Raw genomic sequence first — 12,612 nt, 5'->3', positions numbered from 1 at the left:
TATGATTCAATTTAAAGCGGAACACAGACAAGGGCTATATAGAGAGGGTTTTTTCCTTGTTTTTCACATTTAATAAGTTTATTATACAACGGAATCGGAACAACAGCCACCGCCAGATCAAGTTGCCCCTCTTCCCCTATTTCACCGTCGGTGTGTTTGTGAACATGGCCATCAGTGCGAAGCACGTATAGAAGAGGCCAACCGGATATGCTACAAGTCCTCGCTGCTCGCTCATCTGCTGCACGCTGACAAACATGCCGCTTGCGGCAAAGGTACACCACGCCACTGCCGCGAACGTGAAGCAGAAGCCCAGATTGCCGCTGATATCAAGAGAAATATTTTAAGGTTATAGCTTTGATCTTATGAATAGAATTGCACCAAATACGGAGGAATATCCGACTTACTCAAGTTGGAATATGACTCCCAATCCGCTTAGAATCACCATCGGTAGCATGCAATATCCAAGCACGCTCGCCACTCGGTAACCTTCGATGGGCATCTCGCTCATTAGATTAAGAATTAGGTAGAGTGAGAAACAACCGAGCATTGCCACGCCATAGATATAACCAAAATGGGGCTTTCCGGACTAAATAATACAAGGCAGTGGCCGGGCAAGAAGAGAAACTTTTAGCTAGTCACTTTGACTACGAAGGAGTTGCATAAGGATCTTACCAATAGAAGGAACATGCCGTATAGAAAACAAAAGAGCAGAGGCCCTGCCAAGTCCGCATCGTCCATTATATGTCTATCCACAGTACGAAGTGGATTCAGCACCGCAAGACTCTGGAAGGGGACCAAAAAGGGGCATTAAACATCGCAGGAATGCGAAAACTAGGGATCACGAATACATGAATAAAATGAATCTTACCTTGCCCTGGATATGACTGAAATTGATGCCAAGCTCTATATATTAACTGAGATATTAACAAGCACGTAATAGATCGGGTGCTTTTTTTGTGATTACCCTCTAATAGCGGCGGCTCATCTGCAAAGCCACCCGTCCCAAATGCAGACCAGAAACTTCCCGAACTTGCCCCTACTTCCCGCTGGCCCTCATATCCTGAAGCCATCATCTGCGGGGCATAACCATAGTTCCCCTCAGCATAAGTTGTCTGATAAAATTGTAGATCTTCGACACCTTGCCCTGCTGCATGCGATTGGTCATAGTCGGGATTATCAAAAAGTACGGAGTGTATTGGTTGTTGTGCCATTGGAGTTGTGATGGGGTTATGATGAGCTCCGATGGTTTTAATCTTTCCACAAGGCGAAATATAAAGCTTTTAATATTGTGGACACGAGTCAACTAACTCCACGTATCGTTTAGTAGTAAGTGGCGCAGCAATTCCAATGAGGGGGTAGAGTCGAACCCTTCATCTTATGATAATATTACACATCCCCTCTCAAGAGCCTCTCCAAAACTCTTCCCCGTGATTGTGCCCTTACCACTTTATTTTATTTAAAATACATTTATATCATGACATTAGAACACCACTCGGCACTAAACAATGGGTAAGTCCACAACTGAACCCTCAGCTGTCATGTCTCGCGAACTGACCAATTTGTGATTATTGCAACCCTCTCAGTAATCAAAATCATCCTCCAGATATCTCTCTTCCCGCAACGCTTAAGACAATTTCCGGTACTTCAAATAAATCACCGACTTTGAATAGCGAAGTACGATGGCATTCACTCAATAATGAGAAAGAAGGCCGTGTAGCCTGTGTAGCACAAGCCCCTCGACTATTGGATCTTGCTAAAGTGGAAGAGGAGGTATACGCCCTCGCATTATCAGATAAGCCAATCGCTGGACGAGTCCGCGAGGCATTATTTATTATAGAAGAAGCAGTACGGCGTTATGGGTCTGTCACCTATATATGCACAATGTATTCTTCTCTACTAACCTGAAATTGGCTCTTGCAGGGTGGATGGATTGATCATATCATTTAACGGTGGCAAGGACTGCACTGTCCTCCTGCATCTTTTTGCCGCCGTTCTATATCGTTTACACGGCTCAAATATAGAGTTCATACATGGTCTCTATGTCACCCACCCAAATCAGTTTGATGAGGTTGAATCCTTTGTGAAGGAAACGGTGCAACGCTACGGCCTAGATCTGGTGCGCATCCCCGGCCCAATGAAACCAGCCCTGCAACGATATTTTGAGGCTCGGCCGGGTATTAAAGCTGTGCTGGTTGGCACCAGGCGAAACGATCCCCATGGTAAACACTTGACAGCCTTCGTTCCTACCGACGAAGACTGGCCTTCCTGCATGCGTGTTCATCCCATAGTCGATTGGCAGTATCAGCAAATTTGGGAGTTCCTGCTTACCCTCAGAGTCCCATACTGCAAACTCTATGACTTGGGCTATACTTCACTAGGCGGTACTGACAACACGGAACCGAATCCAGATCTAAGAAACCCTGGGATGGCATGCGGATACTCACCCGCTTACTGTCTTGTAGATGAGTGCAAAGAGCGAGATGGTAGACGATGTGGTAAATAAAGTCATATTTATATGCTCAAGGTTATTTATTCCTCTTTCACATATATATACTTGTTGAATTGTGTTTCTTTCATACTTTATTCCGTCATTCTTTTCCTCCCTCTTATCTTTCTCTGCCTTTTGCTGCGGCCTCTTTCTCTTACGCTACAACCTTCCCTCATTAATCCCAATATCTGTAGAATTGAAATAAACAAAGTTGCTTATGAAATCTATAAAGACAAACTTGAAATATCTTAAAATAGTTCACAAAAAATGTGGACACTCTAGCTTCCCAACCTCTCCTGCAATAGACCATGTATCAATATGCCCGTGGCAACGCTCACATTTAAAGATTCAGAGCGTGGGTTTAAATGCGGAATAAAGACTTGCTGCGAACAAAGCCGTCTTACAAGTGGTCGTAGCCCCTTTCCCTCGTTGCCCATGACAAGAATGAGTGGCTTTGAGGTACTCTTACTAAACTGATTTAAAGGCAACGGGTTTTTATCAGATCCTGCATTACTTTGGTTTGGAAAAGTGGCAGGCGGCGCCATGGCACCAACAATAGTCCATCCTTGCTCGGCAGAGCGAGACAGAAATTGAAGCAGGCTCTTCGTATGATGGAGTGACATGACCTCCAGTGCCCCCGCACTTGCTTTCGAAACGACTGGGCTCAGTGGTGCACTAAAAATCCACAGCAATAAGTGCTTGCTCCATAATGAACCAGTTTATAGAGTTGTGCATACCTGTTTTTGGAACATATCACAATACCGTCTATTCCAAAAAAGTGTGCTGTCCTAAAATAAATAAAAGTGAGAAAGAAGAGACGAAAAGAGGAGGTATAAAGCCCAATTTAAACATTAGAAAAGATGCACGCACCTTAGTATAGCACCCAAGTTTTGAGGGTCCTGAATCTCATCCAACGCTAGCCAGAGTGGCTGCCCTACTTCTGGCATCGTAAACTCGTGCTCCTCAACACCATGAGTAATGTAACTAATAAAAAAATGCACAAATTTAGCCCGCCATCCTTACACCAGAAAGAGAGATGAGAATATTTACTTTGTCCTCTCTATTTTCCCAAGAAATTGTATTGGTGTTGACTTTAGAGGAGATGCTTTGAGTACAACACCCTAAAAGAAATATACCCGCTCTCTTAAAACCTTGATATTATACTCTTCATGGAAAATATCCTACTTGATGCGGGCGGTTATTTGTAAGATTATTAAGCTCGCCTTTATCTGTTTTAATAATGGGTATCCCCTTCTCCTTGGCAAGATTGACAATTTTCTCGATGATATTTCTAGACCAATAATTCAGGTCTATGTTCAAGCATGTCATTATGAAATTAACACCAACTTACTTTTCTTTCTTTAAATGAGCTTTCCCCTCAAACAAGAGAAGTTCATGAATAGCACGCCGACCCTGTTCAAGCGCTGGAATTGCAACTGTGTGCCCATAGAGGTAATCTATATGTTTATCCTGTCTATTTACATTAACCAACATTATTCTGAAATTTTCTGCCTAGAAAACACGAGATATTCTATTTCTTTACCTGTTACTCTTTTGAGAGAAGCTCCGAGCATGAGAGGCATAATTCACACAATTATTTATTTTAAGAGTATATGATGCAACCGATTGGTAGTAAGTAACCCGCGAGAGGGCCAAATATCCCCATCGTCGAAAATTCATCTCGAATGAACCCTTTCATAAATTGCATATTTAGACATGTTATTGAAATATTTCAAAGTCACAAAAGCTGAACTCGAATTGGAAACCTCGGCTCTCACTCTATATCTTGCCATCCCCAACGAAGCTATCTCTATATTCATTTTAATGACAATTATTGGAGAGATAGCATGAGCCGGGCTTAGGAGACAACAACTGAACTAAAAGACTTATGAATGTATTCACTATCTGCATTAAACAGATCACTTCTTATTGTGAGAATTGATAGTTATAAACTGTACCAAAAGCCGCTCTCTCCAAATCATAATATGTCGCAAGTTAGCTGAGCGAAATATACACAATTTAAATAAATATGAGGAACTCTTGAGGAATGTTAGAGTCTCAATAGGCTGCCCCTATTGCAACCACAAAATGAGTAAAGCAACCCGTGAGAGAAAGAGGGCCAACCATATTATGTATATTGATAACGAAGGCTAAACTAACGACTAACATAAAATAATTAAACAATTCCATATATGAGGCTATTAGGAAAGGAGGGAGAGGAGCGCGAGTGGAATAAATGAAGCAAATGTTGTCGAATTGTTAAAATAAGAGCACTTATTTATTTCAAGTGTGAAATTTTATCCACTAACTAGAAATTTGAGGTATAATTTGAACAGTGAAAATAAAATTCCAAACTCGCCACCAAACACATTAAGTACTCCCTTGTAACGAGTCAAGGTACCGTAGTATGAGCAGATAATGACCGGATCACGCGCCGGTTCATCCAAGCAATTGGATATGACACAAACAACCTCCTTGCGCAGCATTCGCTATGATTCGGAAGATGATTTAGTCCCGATTATAGATCCTAGGAGTTCAATCACATCAATCCAAATTCCTAAAACCATGTCTCCAAGTGTTGCAACGCGCGCTAAACGAACTAGAAAAGGAGAAATGAAGCCACAGACTCATAATAAGAATGCGCTAACAACAAAGGAACACACATCGTGCGAATCTTCCCCAAGTGTAATAAGTACAGGATCGAAAAATTCGACAGGCAAACGTAAGGCTCCAATGAAGGGTAGGAAGAGCGAGTCAAAGAACGGAAAAAATGGAGAAATTGTAGAAGCTATGGATAGTGTAGAGTGTCCACTTTGCTTTAAATTTTTCCCGCGCAATGTGATCGAGAACCATGCATCGTCTTGCCCGGGGCAATCTCCACCAATCCAGGCAATTCACTTGAGTGAAAGTGAGACATGCGTGAATACAGAATCAGAACCCTTACGCCAACATTCCCTGCCGATTTGCCAATCCACCGGAGAATCCACTGATAGGTTCTCACGCACACTCAAGGATAAATATTTCACCCCTCCGCCTAATCACAGAATCGCGGTGACCTTAATATCGGATGAAGAAGAGGAAATTCACGGGCTGCACTCAAATAGAAACAATTTAGTCGCGGCAACTACCTCCAAGATACCACGAGTTCGTGCCATGCAGCCATGTGGGCCCTCAATGAAGATAGAATTAACGGCAAATACAGAGGACATTTCGGATTTCAGCGATACAGAAGAAGATGGTTCAAAATCAGGTACGTATATACATTGGCTCTAGTCTATATTTAATGTTGAAACGCTGTTCATTATGCTTCCAAGTAGCACTGGCTATTCGAACCTCGCATACCCTTCCCACATCCCCTACGCGTTCTTCTAAATGCACACGCCCAGAAAAGAAGGTAGCGCCCTCACTTCCATCCATCTCTACCAAACCCTCCACCTATTCCATATACAACAAAAGACGTATAGCTGATAGAGATAAGGCGGAGACTATGTCTCCCACTAACCCAAGTGTGGAAAATCCCAGCGAGGGTGATCACCTTAAAACTCTTGCAAATGAATCGGACGAATTTTTGCCTCTACCCCCCTTACCGCGGCAATATCACACTTGGGTTCCAGTAACACCGAACGAACAGACCAGATCGCCTCAGAATGCTATTTCTGAAGAAGAGTCCCCCAGGTTGGCTGAAAGTAAGAGAAAACCGTTACTGGTGGAGGGAAAGCAGCGAGCTCTTACCCTACTACCCGTACCTACACTCCCGCGCCACCTGCTTCCCCCTCCATCCCCAGATCCGACGGACAAATCGGAGACAAATGTAGAGCGACAGCGGATTCATGGAGCCAGCATCACGGACTACTTCTATCCGTTGTCACAGGAAAACGCTTCTCCCGAGAGCATCCGCGAGTTCACTCAGACTCAGGAACACGGCACGCCTAAACCATCTACTCACCCTCCTAATGATTCTGCGCCTGCCGAGCCGCCAAACGCGTTATCCACTGAAATAAGCGATTACCAACTCGGGACATTCCTAGAACTTGTGTCAGAGGATGAGAGGGAGTTTGGGTGTGAAGACATTGAGAGCTCTAAAGACAATGAAGAAGGAGAAGGAGAAGAAGAATATTTGTCACCCCTGGAGGATTTCTTTAACTTAAACGATCATAAAGCAGATGCCTCTGTCGCGAAATATTTCCTCCAATTTGAGCCCTCCAGAAAGCGGAGACGGCGAAAAAATGACGCCCCTTCGGAGCCAGACGAAGAGACAGAGCTATTTCCGAATTTACCACCCGAATCACTTCCACCCCCAACCCAAGGAGTGGACGAATTCCCCGCTCTTCCCCTTGAACCGGATCCACCCTCTCCCTCCACTTTATCCAGAGCTTCCGTAAAGAAAACCAAGCCATCCAGGCGGAGAAAGTCCAATCGTGTCAGCGACGAGAAGAGTCCAGAAAAACGCGCAGCGAAAAGAAACCCATGGACAAATAAGAAAGGAAAAAACTTTTGGGCAAACTACTGGCGGAAAAAAAGGGCAGCAACCAGCAGCTGAGATAAATATCGATGCTATACCCCTTCCTTCATGATAAATAAATGTACTATTGTGGCTATCTTTGCTTCGGTAGTGAGGTTATCTGGCTGTTTATCCTCCTATCCACTCCATTTTTTCCCCAAACAGCGGGATTTTTCAAACCCAACTGTAATTCACTCTTGAAGTCATATGTAACTGTGGTCGCCTTTGTTGCTCATGACTTCAAGTTTTGGATCGTATGAGAAGTCGACCTATACTGAACAAAAGAAGAACAGGGTGCAACAAATATACCCCAGAATTGGATGGTTAGCTAAACCGTTAGAGGTCGTTCCCTAATGCGGCCCTCTGTTTAAAGACTGGGTTAGAGTGAGAAGAATTGATAGCATCATTTATCACTATAAATTCAACATTTACTCTCCAGACACCTAGCCTGTAAGCGAGCCTTTTTATTAAAAGTTTGAGTGTACGAAGAGGCTATTGAGAAATTTCCCATAAATAAAGTGATAAATATATATGTTCAATGGATAGCTTGACGAGTGTGTTATAAGGGTGACCACTTACACTTACTCCCATTTTAGCTGCAACGTCCAAACTAATCCGTGAGCAAAGTGCAAGAGCAAACTTCTGTTTACATACCTTATATACACCGCTTCAGCCCTTCACGAACTTAAATATAACCGTCCCATACCGACATCTTGTCCAGTTACTTCAGCAAAGCAGCAAGTGAAGGTGAGAACAATTAAGAGATACAGAAAATGGATTCCAAGTGCACTTGAGTCGTCTTTAGACTTTAATTACAATATAGCTAACGTGTCTTAATGTTACTATGAAGCTTTAAAGAAGAGTTAAGTATTATTAGGAGCAAGGCATCATAAGAAGCTATTGCAGTTTTTTTGTTAGGAGGATCTTTATTAAAAAGTATCCTTTTTCGTTTCTTAATAAAGGGACTCGATAGTCATCAGAAACAAGAAATCCATGTAAGAAATGGTAGAGAGGGTGAATACCATCCTATTTTCCAAGGAAGGTGGTATACGAGAGAAGGAAGGAAAAGAAAATAAGAAAAGGAAACTTGGAATATGAGTGATAGGGTATTCGGCATAGTCGTATTGGAGCTATGTATATTGGTTGAAGGATATTTCGTCTCCTTGGACTTGTATCCAACTTCCCTTATACCAAAGCTCTTGGAAGAAGCTATTACGGGAAATTTTTTTTGATCAATCAACGGAGACTTTTATTAGTTTCCGTAGCTTACAAGAGTTTAATGATTACAGTGAAAAAAGAAAGGGGGAATAAAGGGGTGGGGATATAGTTAGGTGGCAAGGTGGAACTTAGATTTTGACAATTTACAGCAGGTGTGTGGGGACAATCTTGTCCCCAATCACGAAACCTTCCTCGACAATAGCGTGGTAGTCAAAACCCTTTTTAAATTGGATCGCCATCTCCACGATGTCGCGCCGGAGATTTTCGTCCACAGCGATGATTGCGTCACCGAATTTGTCGGCGACCGCGGCAAAACCATCTTCGCGATTGGCGATTCCGGTGAAGTTGAAGATAACTGCGTTCTTCACCGAGTATGCCCTCTTGATCGGCGGGTCGAAGGAGGGGCGCTGTCGATGGTTGATTCCATTTTGGAGAGCTTGGGCGTAATTCATTTTTTTCAAAAATCGAAATCACTAAATTTCAATATTTTATTTTTTTTTTTTTGCTATTGCGGAAAAATTTTTTTGATCAAAAGTGAGTCTTTATTGTTTGATAAGACTCTAAAATATAATCGTTACATTATTAAAATTATTGCAATTGCGGGAAAAAAAAAATCCTCAAAATATTAAAATATATTTATTTAAATAAAATCAGTGAAGCTCACCGTCCGTGAAAACGACCAGAAAAATTGCTTCGATGGCTCAGCTGGCAGAGCGTCTGCCTAGTAAGCAGAAGGTCCTGAGTTCGATTCTCAGTCGAAGCAGATCTTTTCAACTTTTTAGTTCACTGTGTACCCGATGTTTTTTTTTTGGTTTACCAGGATCATCTCTATTCCTCACTTAGGTAAGCCAATATATTCTGCCGCTTGTATTTGTCCGGTGTATTACTACATCCTAAAATGCTGTATAGCAATTTTTTTTTCCTGGTTAACCGGCCTAAAGTTTGCCGCTAATATTCCGCTTTGCGAGTTTTTTTTCTTAGGGCTAATTAGGGCAGTTTTTGTTGGCTTAGTTGCCATATGACTAGTGCTATAGTGTCAAGATACTTCCCTCGGCTTGGTACTGGAGGCATGTGCGAAGCCCTCTAGTCCCTGTCCCCCATGGTGTATGGTTCTCGGTTCGGCTCTTGCGCTTCCTACTAAGTCTTATTTTAGTCATTTTCCCTTTTTCTTTTTCGAATAGGGTTGCTGTCTGATGGTTGCACCGCTTAGGACGTGTGTTCCATAGTTTTTCCTTACTCAAATGGCAACCCAAGGATTTCAGTCGTTTATTTTCGTTATTTGCAAAGCACTATGACGGCACTCTTCCTGAAGCATCCCTCCCACGCACGCGCGGCTCGCCCTCATGAGGGGAGGGCACGTCTTTGTTTTCGAGAGTGCGCTGCGCGGCATTCATCCATGGCTGCGCCGCGCTCGCGAGATTTTTCCGCGCGCAGCAGAGGGGAGCGCAGAATGCGCAGAGCTTTTTTTGGTGGATCTGCCCGGTGTGTGGCATCTGTGCTGAAGAAATTCCGCTCCTCAAGTGCATGTCACTGTCACCAATCACGGCCACTTCATCTCAAAAATTAGATCCGCTCCAAATGCCCGGGCGTTCAAACTCCTCCGCCATTATATTCCTTTGCTCCTTAGCGCTGCCCCCTCTCTTGTTCTTCCCCTCGGGTGCTGGCCTCTACCTTCCAGTCTCTTCCCATCCGCCCTATACCCCAACGCCCATAGCCGCGCGAGCTCAGCCTCAGCCTCTGTCAAGCTCCCATCCCATCGCCGCCCTTCCACCATGCCTGCTCCCGTCGAGTATAATCCAAGCGCAAGGAGAAACAGCCTTCTCTTCAGCGGGCTGAGCGGGCCCATCGAGTAAGTCGAGGAGCTGGATGCTGGATGATTTGCAATGGCGCTAACGCGGCACCTCTGCCCTCCCCCCTATAGCTGGAATGATTTCCCCACCTCGCTGCATGCCGAGGATGTCTGTGATTCGCGCGACCTCGAGTCCTCGTTCTGCCGCAATTTCCACTGCTGCGGCCTCACCCTCAACGATTTGCATGATCTGTTGTTCCACTACGAGGAATGCCACTACGACGAGTACGGCGGCGTGCGGTACGATGATTTTGGCTACGAGGACGACCACGCGTCGTTCGCCGAATCCGAGCAGCCCAGCGCGCCCGAGGCCACGTTCGAGGCGGTCAGCATTGGGCGGAAGCGGGCCAACTCGCAGGCGAGTGAACACGCTCCCACCAAGCGCATTCTTCTGGAAATGCTCCCGTCGCTCGACGCTGAGGAGGAGCCGGTGACGAGCGAGTGGCCGCAGATCATCCAGGCCCTCGAAGACTTGCTCAAGCAAGGCGGCTTCATGAGCGGGGCCGGCGTGTACGGCCTAGGAGGCGAGGAGGAGGACAAGCCCTACAAGTGCGGGATGCCGGGGTGCGACAAAACCTACAAAAACAGCAACGGCCTTCGATACCATCAGCAGCACGGCCACTGCACGGGAGAGGAGAATGACGCAAGCGAGTCGAAGCCCTATCGGTGCACGCTTGGCCAATGCGGCAAGCGCTATAAGGTAATAATGAGCCCCTGCTTGCCTCCCCCGCCCGCTTCTCTCCCCTACTTCTCCATGAGGGATTCACACGCTTTCTTTCTTGTTTCAGAATTTGAATGGCCTGCGTTACCACATCGAACACTGCCATATCAACAACCTCATTAATGCCTCGGCCCTGGCCAGCCATCCTCTGGGCGCGCAAATCCTAAGCCTGCTTACCTCGGCCAAGGACGACTAGACCAGTCGAATCATCGAACACGAGCCCGAAGACGCAGGAAAAAAAGAAACACTCAACCTTTGCTAGACTGTAATTATATTCATAGATATGTTTTACTTTTTCTAGAAAATGCTTTTATACTATTATCTTTATTCCGCTATTGAACATTCTCTTTTCTAATCATATAATGCCGTCTTTCCTTTTTTCCTTTGCTATTCTACCCATACAACGGATGTAATATTCTCTTTCCTCCCTCTACTCTTTCTTTTTTTTTTGCTTTTCGCCTTCTCTTTTTCTTATGTTTAATTATTTGGGAACTTTGTATCTCTTCACACTTGAGTGGCCAGGATGGAGTTTGAACAAGACGCTTATTCCTCTTTGCCCAGTCCAGGCGGATTCTGTGTTAATAAGTTGACAGCGCAAGCATGGTTTGTGGTAGCCAGGCTCGGGTCCGCAGCAGACTCGTCCTACACGCTTTGCTTCAGACGAAGAACTATGACTGCTTTTGTCTAGCGGTGCAACGCTTTTGTGCTCGCCCTCCATTGCTAGTGCTCCCCGCCCTCTCCCACTCCGTCCAGCTCCTCTATACCAAATACAAACAAATGTTTCTTCGGATGACGAATGCCAATGGTTTTCCCGTCGTGTCTCGAATCTTAAGTTTGCAGGATTTGGAAATGTGGCTATGTACGCAAAAGAGCCTCGTACTCGACGACGTGCGTATCACGGCCGGGCTTGCCCCCTTGGCCCGGTCGCCAAGCCAGAGAGGAGGCCGGGCGCACTCTCGCACCGAACAGGCCGGCAGCATGAGCTCGTATGCTTGGGGTGGCTACGGGGCAGAGACGCTCTCTGCTTCCCCAAATGCTCAAAACGGGTGTTTCATTTGGCCCTCTTCCATGCTACAAAAAGCACATGTAGAACCGTTTCATATCAACGGACACGGTTTTAATGCTCGTTATGTAGCCGGCCTGGATTAAAGCCGAAATGTTTGGCCCAAGCTCGGAGGAGGAGGGGGAAGGGCCGCATCGAGGGCCTTGATTTCTGCTTCCATTCCCCGAAATGAATCAGCGCGAGCCTCGACGCAGTCCAGCTCCGGGCCAGCAGCAAGTCCTATCCTGCCCTCTCCGACCTCCACCGAACACAAACAAACCTCCTATGGCTAAGCCAGAGCTTAAATCGATGAGAAAGTGTCTTACCGATCAGCAATGGCCAATTAAGGAAACCCAGGAGGATGCGGATTCCCACCGATTTCAGAGGAGGGAGAAAAACCTCCGCAATTGCCTTCCCAAGCATATCTGCCCGAGACGGTTATTCATTTGGCCCACGGCCCCAGCTGGACAGGTTTGGCTCGTCAGCAACCCCTTCTTCTCCCATTGAACAAGGCGCGTCCACTTTCGACCTCTTAATTTAACTCTCAAACCGCAGTATCCATTCCATCCCTCGGAAGGCCAAACTCGCCGCCTATGAAACTAGCCACTCTTGGCCCAAGTGTAATCCACGGACGAGGACCGGGGCGTATGCTCTGGCTTGGTCTGAGTGGCAGTGGTGTGAGAAGAATAAATAAGAAACAAAGGTGGAATCATAGGCCTTTGGCCTAGGATGCATTTTCCCCGTGATTCTGATGTACAACCAAGGAAGATCACAGAACGGGCGCGAATGTTCC

The 12,612-nt window shown here is 45.4% G+C and overlaps 8 protein-coding genes and 1 non-coding gene across 9 annotated transcripts; 6 read left to right on the top strand and 3 right to left on the bottom strand.

The window, feature by feature from the left end:
* Positions 1 to 136: 136 nt before the first annotated feature.
* On the bottom strand, positions 137 to 1,211 carry VTP21DRAFT_2894 (uncharacterized protein; the record flags this gene model as incomplete). The annotated part of the gene is made up of 5 exons (XM_069393136.1): positions 137 to 320; positions 405 to 586; positions 673 to 783; positions 869 to 903; positions 965 to 1,211. 5 exons carry the CDS (start codon positions 1,209 to 1,211, stop codon positions 137 to 139), a joined length of 759 nt encoding a protein of 252 aa, XP_069250142.1.
* A 263-nt stretch (positions 1,212 to 1,474) lies between these two features.
* VTP21DRAFT_2893 (uncharacterized protein) lies at positions 1,475 to 2,503 on the top strand (the record flags this gene model as incomplete). Its single annotated transcript, XM_069393135.1, has 3 exons — positions 1,475 to 1,509; positions 1,584 to 1,859; positions 1,921 to 2,503. The coding sequence occupies 3 exons, from the start codon at positions 1,475 to 1,477 to the stop codon at positions 2,501 to 2,503; spliced, it is 894 nt and encodes a 297-aa protein (XP_069250141.1).
* Positions 2,504 to 2,766: 263 nt separating this feature from the next.
* On the bottom strand, positions 2,767 to 4,168 carry VTP21DRAFT_2892 (uncharacterized protein; the record flags this gene model as incomplete). The annotated part of the gene is made up of 7 exons (XM_069393134.1): positions 2,767 to 3,163; positions 3,226 to 3,276; positions 3,359 to 3,472; positions 3,539 to 3,609; positions 3,674 to 3,779; positions 3,840 to 3,962; positions 4,032 to 4,168. The coding sequence occupies 7 exons, from the start codon at positions 4,166 to 4,168 to the stop codon at positions 2,767 to 2,769; spliced, it is 999 nt and encodes a 332-aa protein (XP_069250140.1).
* Positions 4,169 to 4,906: 738 nt separating this feature from the next.
* Positions 4,907 to 7,028, top strand: VTP21DRAFT_2891 (uncharacterized protein; the record flags this gene model as incomplete). Its single annotated transcript, XM_069393133.1, has 2 exons — positions 4,907 to 5,738; positions 5,806 to 7,028. 2 exons carry the CDS (start codon positions 4,907 to 4,909, stop codon positions 7,026 to 7,028), a joined length of 2,055 nt encoding a protein of 684 aa, XP_069250139.1.
* Positions 7,029 to 8,350: 1,322 nt separating this feature from the next.
* On the bottom strand, positions 8,351 to 8,659 carry VTP21DRAFT_2890 (uncharacterized protein; the record flags this gene model as incomplete). The annotated part of the gene is made up of 1 exon (XM_069393132.1): positions 8,351 to 8,659. One exon carries the CDS (start codon positions 8,657 to 8,659, stop codon positions 8,351 to 8,353), a length of 309 nt encoding a protein of 102 aa, XP_069250138.1.
* A 238-nt stretch (positions 8,660 to 8,897) lies between these two features.
* Positions 8,898 to 8,970, top strand: VTP21DRAFT_t184. Its single transcript has one exon. It is a non-coding gene; the product is annotated as a tRNA-Thr (tRNA).
* Positions 8,971 to 9,979: 1,009 nt separating this feature from the next.
* VTP21DRAFT_2889 (uncharacterized protein) lies at positions 9,980 to 10,973 on the top strand (the record flags this gene model as incomplete). Its single annotated transcript, XM_069393130.1, has 3 exons — positions 9,980 to 10,056; positions 10,129 to 10,756; positions 10,845 to 10,973. The coding sequence occupies 3 exons, from the start codon at positions 9,980 to 9,982 to the stop codon at positions 10,971 to 10,973; spliced, it is 834 nt and encodes a 277-aa protein (XP_069250137.1).
* A 404-nt stretch (positions 10,974 to 11,377) lies between these two features.
* On the top strand, positions 11,378 to 11,926 carry VTP21DRAFT_2888 (uncharacterized protein; the record flags this gene model as incomplete). Its single annotated transcript, XM_069393129.1, has 1 exon — positions 11,378 to 11,926. The coding sequence occupies one exon, from the start codon at positions 11,378 to 11,380 to the stop codon at positions 11,924 to 11,926; it is 549 nt and encodes a 182-aa protein (XP_069250136.1).
* Positions 11,927 to 12,008: 82 nt separating this feature from the next.
* Positions 12,009 to 12,326, top strand: VTP21DRAFT_2887 (uncharacterized protein; the record flags this gene model as incomplete). Its single annotated transcript, XM_069393128.1, has 1 exon — positions 12,009 to 12,326. The coding sequence occupies one exon, from the start codon at positions 12,009 to 12,011 to the stop codon at positions 12,324 to 12,326; it is 318 nt and encodes a 105-aa protein (XP_069250135.1).
* Positions 12,327 to 12,612: the final 286 nt, after the last annotated feature.

This window comes from Calcarisporiella thermophila, assembly GCF_041956535.1.
Source record: "Calcarisporiella thermophila strain CBS 279.70 unplaced genomic scaffold VTP21scaffold_15, whole genome shotgun sequence".
NCBI lineage: Eukaryota > Fungi > Calcarisporiellomycota > Calcarisporiellomycetes > Calcarisporiellales > Calcarisporiellaceae > Calcarisporiella > Calcarisporiella thermophila.
This window is presented reverse-complemented; position numbering and strand designations above follow the sequence as displayed.